Source organism: Opisthocomus hoazin, chromosome 14, assembly GCF_030867145.1.
Source record: "Opisthocomus hoazin isolate bOpiHoa1 chromosome 14, bOpiHoa1.hap1, whole genome shotgun sequence".
Lineage (NCBI taxonomy): Eukaryota > Metazoa > Chordata > Aves > Opisthocomiformes > Opisthocomidae > Opisthocomus > Opisthocomus hoazin.
The window spans coordinates 815199-821233 of record NC_134427.1 but is presented as its reverse complement, the minus strand read 5'-3'; the positions used below and the strand labels follow the sequence as shown (position 1 = coordinate 821233).

Here is a 6035-nt window from a genome sequence, read left to right as displayed (position 1 = left end):
GCGGCGCGGGGACGCCCGCACCGACGCTGCCGCCTCGGAGCAGCGCGAAGCGGGAAGGGTTCCGCACCAGCCAGCAGACACCGTTAGTACTTTATTAATTACAGGGACGGGAAGAGCAGCCCCGACCCGAGTCAAACGCTCTGTTGCAGGTGCACACGCTACACAACAAGAGTCCCTTAAATACAAACTGCACGTCTCTCAAGTGAGCATCACCTGGCGCTGAGCTCTGCCACCAGTTATATATTAATATTCCAACTGTACAAGTATTTATAGATAGAAAAAAAAGAAACATTTAAAAAAATATTAGGAGAAAAATCACTCCCCCAAATGTTAGTTATATTTTTATATATATATAAATATATATATATATATAAAAACACAGAATACAGGCTGAGTTGCTTTTTTTCTTTTTCACCACAAGAGACAGATCGGGTTTGTTACAGCAAAGCTGACGCCGGGAATGGCTCCCGCGCGTGGGTCGCGTCGCCTTCCCGTGGGAACGCTGTCTGGTGACCTGGGTCCCTGCCGGGGCGGAGAAACCAGGCCGGCTGCCGGGTGCTGCTGGCGGTGGTTTCTCCGTGGAGGCGAGGGAGGGACGGGGAGGGGAACGGCCGTCTCTGCAGGCAGCAGCCCTGCGCCCAGGAGGGCAGGGGCCCCCGAAGAGGGGCGAACCCAGGACACCTCCACCTCCCTGCAGAGGCCAGGACGGGACTGAGCCTGGCCCGAGCCACTGGCACGTCTCTGCCCAGCTTGGGCCACCACGCTTCGCTTGTGCAAAGGAAGCAGCTGCTGCGCCGTGCGCTGGCACGGGCACAGCCCTGCCTCGGCCAAAGCTGTCAGCCCAGCTCCCCGATCCCGGGCACTGCCACGTGAACCCCAACAGCAGCAGGGAACGGGAGCTGCCGCGCTGGCTGCGTCCCTCCCTCCCTCTGTGCCTCCTCGTAGCGGCGCCGGGGCCATTGCCCCTTCCCGGCGTGCAGCCAGCTACAGGGGCAGCTGCCCCGGGGCTCTGCACGTGTCCTGCCCTCTCCAAACGACGGGTGGGCTGGTTTCGAGGGACGGGCTTGGCTTGGAGCATCGTCCATCCAGCCCCCACCCAGTGCACAAGAGAGGGCTTTTAGCCGAGCAAGGCACGGGACTAGAGGGCTGCTTCTTCTTCTTCTCCTACGAAATTGAGCACCAAAGGTGCCACAGGTTCCTTCTGCCACTCGAGGCATACCCAGACACCGAGACGTGGCCCCCCTCCTCCCAGCACAGCAGCCTCCTCCACGACCAAGCAGGGTCTCACGGTGACTCCCTGGCTGTGCCTGCCAGGCGACACCGCACACGACCCACCCCTCGCTGCCCACCCTCCGCTTCCCGGCACAGCGCTGCGCCCCAGGGACGCGGCACCGGCCTCCTCGCTCCCTTCTCCTCCTGCTTCGCTCCACGCACCTTCGGCCCCACGGCTGCTCGCACAGGGGGACCCAGCGCAGGCTGGGCCGGCTGCCTTCCCAGGGGGGGGTCACCCCACAGCCCCTCTCTTTCCCTCTGCTCCCCAACCCCACTACGGGGACTGTGGGCTGCTCGGCTTCGCCCCTGCGGACAGCCTGCTGCACAGCACGCTTGAGCAAGGGGCAGCTGGAGCAGCAGCAGGGACACGGGATGGGGAATGCCCAGCCTGGGGTGAAAGGATGCTTAAAAACATCAGCCCCTGCCTCCCCCTCCACGGCCAGCTGCCTGCGCCGTGCTCCCCCCCGAGAGCCCCCGCCCGGATCCACCGGCAAGTCCACGTCAGATGACACAGCATCTTCCCGGCGCCTCAGAGCTTCGTCTCCGGGCTGCTGGGGCTCAGGGCTGGGAAGGAGTCTCGGATCCTCGCCAGCTCCATGGCGCAGAGGTGGCCGAAGACCTTGTTGTACCACTCGGGAGACCGGCCCCTGGAGAAGGAACAGGCGGAGGGGGTGAGCGGCAGCAGAGACCCTGGCAGGCACCAAGGAGCAGCCGGCCGCTTCTTTAGGATGAGGGGAAACGGCCTCAAGCTGCGTCAGGGGAGGTTTGGGTTGGATATTAGGAAAAATGTCTTTACTGAAAGAGTTGTGAAGTGCTGGACCAGGCTGCCCAGGGCAGTGGGGGAGTCCCCATCCCTGGAGGGGTTCAAAAAACGTGTCGACTTGGCATGTCAGGGCATGGTTTAGTAAGCATGGTGGTGTTGGGCTGATGGTTGGATGTGATGATCTTAGAGGTCTTTTCCAACCTTAATGACTCTGTGATTCTACGATCCCAGCTCGGGGACAGGCACTCGGCGCAGCTCCAGCTGCGACAGACGATGAGACGCTGACCGAGCACCACGTGACAGCAGAGGGAACCCGCCTGCCCGACTCCTCACCGCAGACACGTGGCAAGGCACGAGGTGTCTGTGACCCAGCCGGGCTCGCGCCAGCCCGGAGCGATGACCAGACGGCCCCTCGCCCACCCCTGTCCGTGCACCCCTGCAGCCCAGCACGGCTCACCACCGAGCGACGCGCCCATGCCGTGCTCCGGACCCACGGGGGACCCTGCGTGTTCTGCAGGAGGAACCACCAGCACTGCGAGACCGAGCCGGTGGCTCCTGTCCCAGGAACCTTCTGGCAGCTCAAACCCGGCCCCAGACCCCCTCCCCTCGGGGCGGGCAGGCACCGCGCCGCAGCCCTGCCCGCGCTGCCAGGCCATGCACGCAGAGCTGCTCCTGTCCCCCCCAGCCCGCGGCTCCGCCAGCCTCCCCGGGGCTGACGGCACGGCACCAAGGGTCCCCGTACCTGAGGTCAGCCCTGCAGATGTGGGTCACCCTGGAGCGGCCCGCGGCGCTGGGCTCGATGAGGTACTGGGACGTCAGCACGACGGCTTTGACGCCTGCCTCCGCCGGCAGCTTGTCGTGCTCCACCGAGATGGAGATGAGCAGGCAGGCTCCCCGCGGCAGGTCCGTGCGCCAGCGCCTGCGGGCAGAGCGGCCCCGCTCAGCTCCCGACCCCGCGAGCCCACCCCTGCCGCGACCTCGGGGGTCCGCATCGGGAGCTGCACAGCCCCGGGAGCAGCGGCCAGGGCTGGGGCCAGACGGGATCCACCAAACCAGGAGCAGCCCCCGCCGCCGGGGCCCTGCCCTGCGCTCACCGGAGCACCACGCAGTCCCGGCGCGGGTGGGGGGCCATGCTGTCCGTCACGTAGTGGTAGACCTCCATGTTCTTGTCCAGAGCCTCCACCACGTTGCTCTGCAGCAGGTCCTCGTCCCAGAGGTGACGCTCCCGAAGCACCCGGTGCAGCACCGTGGCGGGAGGGGCCTCGACGTCCGTGGAGACCTTCCACAAGCGCAGAGGGTGCCCGTCCCCAACCTGGCGGGCCGAGGGCAGGGTCAGGTAGGCTGTCCCGTGGGACCCCCACAGCGCAACCCCCCCGAGCGGCTCTACCAACGGCTCCCACTGCCATGGAGCAACACCAGCACATCTGCTTGCTAGTGAGGGGATGGGATGGGATGGGATGGGATGGGATGGGATGGGATGGGATGGGATGGGATGGGATGGGATGGGATGGGATGGGATGGGATGGGATGGGATGGGATGGGATGGGATGGGATGGGATGGGATGGGAGGTGCTCTGGCTGTTGGAGAATGGCTGGACACAGCGAACCAGCTCCCCTGCTAACGTCCTCCTCCCCAGAGCCGTCCATCTCCCCGCCACCTCTCTGGCCAGGGAAGGGGTTGCTGATCCCTCCTCGCCGAAGGGAACAAGCTCCCAGGCCGCTAGCAGGTTGGCAGGTGCCCGTGGCACCCAGTGGTCACCCCACACATGTTTCTCTGCATGTCCCCAAGCCCCCCTCCATACAATGGCATTTACCTTTTTGCAGGAGAGCTCTGTGTTCAGGGGCCCCGGGGTGCTCAGCCACCCCTTGAACTTCTCCGACGACTCTTTGAGCAGGTTCTGGACACTCTGCTCGAAGTAGGAGTGCAAATCCTTGCTCTCCCCCTGACACACAAAGTCAGCCAGGGGATGGGGGTAAGCATCTGCTGCCATATAGGAGCTGCTCAGCTGGAGCAAGATGTCATGGGAGACCTACAAGCCAAGAGCATATCGACCTTCAGAAAGCCAGAGGGATCCCACGTGGACTTTGTGAGCAGCCCTGGGCAGCCAAAACCCCACAACTCTTCATCCCACCAAGGAGCGGGGCGGATGGACACAGCCTCCCTGGACACACGTCCTGCAGCTCATGACCTGCACCACCACGAGATGCAGCTGGGCTTTGCTCCGGGGGCTGACCGGCCGGCGGCAGCCGCCCCACCAGAGCACGGGCACCCTGATCTCACCCCACACCGACTCCACAGCATCAGCACCCGCCGGTGAGGTCGCATCTCCCGCTGGCAGTGCCCGGGGGGGGCAAAGCCGGGCTGGACACGCCGCAGCCACCCACCTGGAAGAGCTTCTTGCAGTCGGTGATCATGTGGGAGAGCCCCTGTGTCGCAGCCATGTTCTCATTGAGGTCCTTCTGGTCAGGCTTCCCCATGGTGCCCCTCTTATGGATCGCCCTGCGGGGCAGCAGGCATCGCTGGGACCGGGCGGGCATCCCGCCCACCTCTGGCCCCCCATCGCTCTGCTTTGCAGCGCAGAGCAGGGGACCCCCACATTGCAAAGCAGAGCGATGGGGGCTGTGTGAGCACACACGCGTCCCACCATGTCTTACCCAGCCCAGTGGCCTCCTCCCGGGATGGATGGGGAAGGGGCGATGGGGAGATGGTTTGCAGGAAGACTGGGGAGGCCAGAGCTAGGCCAGCCCTTACCTCGGCGAGGTGCTTTCCTTCTTGGACACGTTGAGGTGGAAGATGGAGGGGGCCAGGCACACGGCCAGGTTGCCGGCGGTCATCTGGTTCTCCTCGGCGGAGGCGATGTCGCTCAGGAAGTAGAGCAGGGTCTGCAGCACCTCCCGGTTCTCGTCCGGCATGAGGATAACGGCCGCCTGCACCGCCTGCAGCCGCTGCTCCTTCGACACGACTGCGAGCACGGCGTAAAGCGCATGGTCAGCAGGTCCATCCCTGTGGACCACCGCCCCCCTCCACTGCCTCCATCCGAACGAACAGAGAGAGGCCTCCCCCCCGGGAGACCCCGAGCTCCATCCCCAGCCCGGGGCGACCGGCCCCAGCCCAGCACTCACACTGGTAGATCTGCAGGAAGGTGTCCGTCAGCTTGCTGGTGAAGATGGGCTCCGGCAGGTCGCGGAAATACTGCTTCAGCAGGTCAGCCACGTCGTACGCCGACTGCCCGTCGTAGCTGACGTTGTCGGGGCTGGTTTCGTTCATGTGCCGGAGCGCCTGAATCCGGGATTTCACCCCCGACTTCCGGAAAATGCCGACCTGCCGGGGAAGAGCGGGTTGCTGCTCAGCGCCGAGCGGGCACCGACCCGGCAGGCGTCCGGGCGGAATCCCACGGGACAGGCAAGGAAGCCCCTTCCCCAAAGGCCTCACTCCCCAGCACCCCCACGGCAGGGATGGCCGAGGAGGCACCGGTGGGCGCGGAGCTCCCACAGACCTCGCCCTCCCGCCTCACCGCAGCCAAGCGCTGCGAGGGGCGAGCAGGCAGCACGCCCGGCAGCCAGCGCGTCCCCCCAAAGGGCAGTGCGGCCGCAGGCTCGCGGCGTCACCGCGGCATCACCTGGTCCAGGCACTGGCTGCGGATGTAGCGCATCGCCTGCTGGATGCTCTGCGGCAGGGGCTGCCCCGTCCGCTGCACGTTGACGGTGGGCGGCACCCCGAAGACCGTCTTGTCCCTGTAGTCGGGGACCTTACTCCGCTTCATGAACTTGGGCACGGTCCTGCGGGGTGGGACAGACAGACGTCAGCGCCACGGACGGGTGCCTGGGCACTGCCTGGCAGAGGGGAGCCGGACCCCGGGTGACAGACACACAGACACGCGCGTTTCTGCCATGTTTTAAATACAAGCAAGGCAGCTATGGAGCAGGAACGGCAGCACCTCTTATTGAGCCCAAATGCTTTAATGCTTGGCTACAACAGGAAACTTCTGCCCGACTCTTA

General features: G+C 64.9%; 1 protein-coding gene across 5 annotated transcripts in view; it reads right to left on the bottom strand.

Annotated features, from left to right (window-relative positions):
* Window positions 1–1799: 1799 nt before the first annotated feature.
* STARD8 (StAR related lipid transfer domain containing 8) overlaps window positions 1800–6035 on the bottom strand; it is a 63695-nt gene continuing 59459 nt past the window's right edge. For all 5 annotated transcript variants that reach the window (XM_075435527.1, XM_075435530.1, XM_075435529.1 and 2 more), the window contains 8 exons: window positions 5656–5815; window positions 5159–5357; window positions 4788–4998; window positions 4421–4535; window positions 3850–4065; window positions 3130–3347; window positions 2778–2954; window positions 1800–1919 (listed from right to left, as the gene is read on the bottom strand). In XM_075435527.1, the coding sequence (XP_075291642.1) occupies window positions 1802–1919; window positions 2778–2954; window positions 3130–3347; window positions 3850–4065; window positions 4421–4535; window positions 4788–4998; window positions 5159–5357; window positions 5656–5815 (1414 nt within the window). In that variant the 3' untranslated portion in view covers window positions 1800–1801. The remainder of the gene's footprint in view (window positions 1920–2777; window positions 2955–3129; window positions 3348–3849; window positions 4066–4420; window positions 4536–4787; window positions 4999–5158; window positions 5358–5655; window positions 5816–6035) is intronic.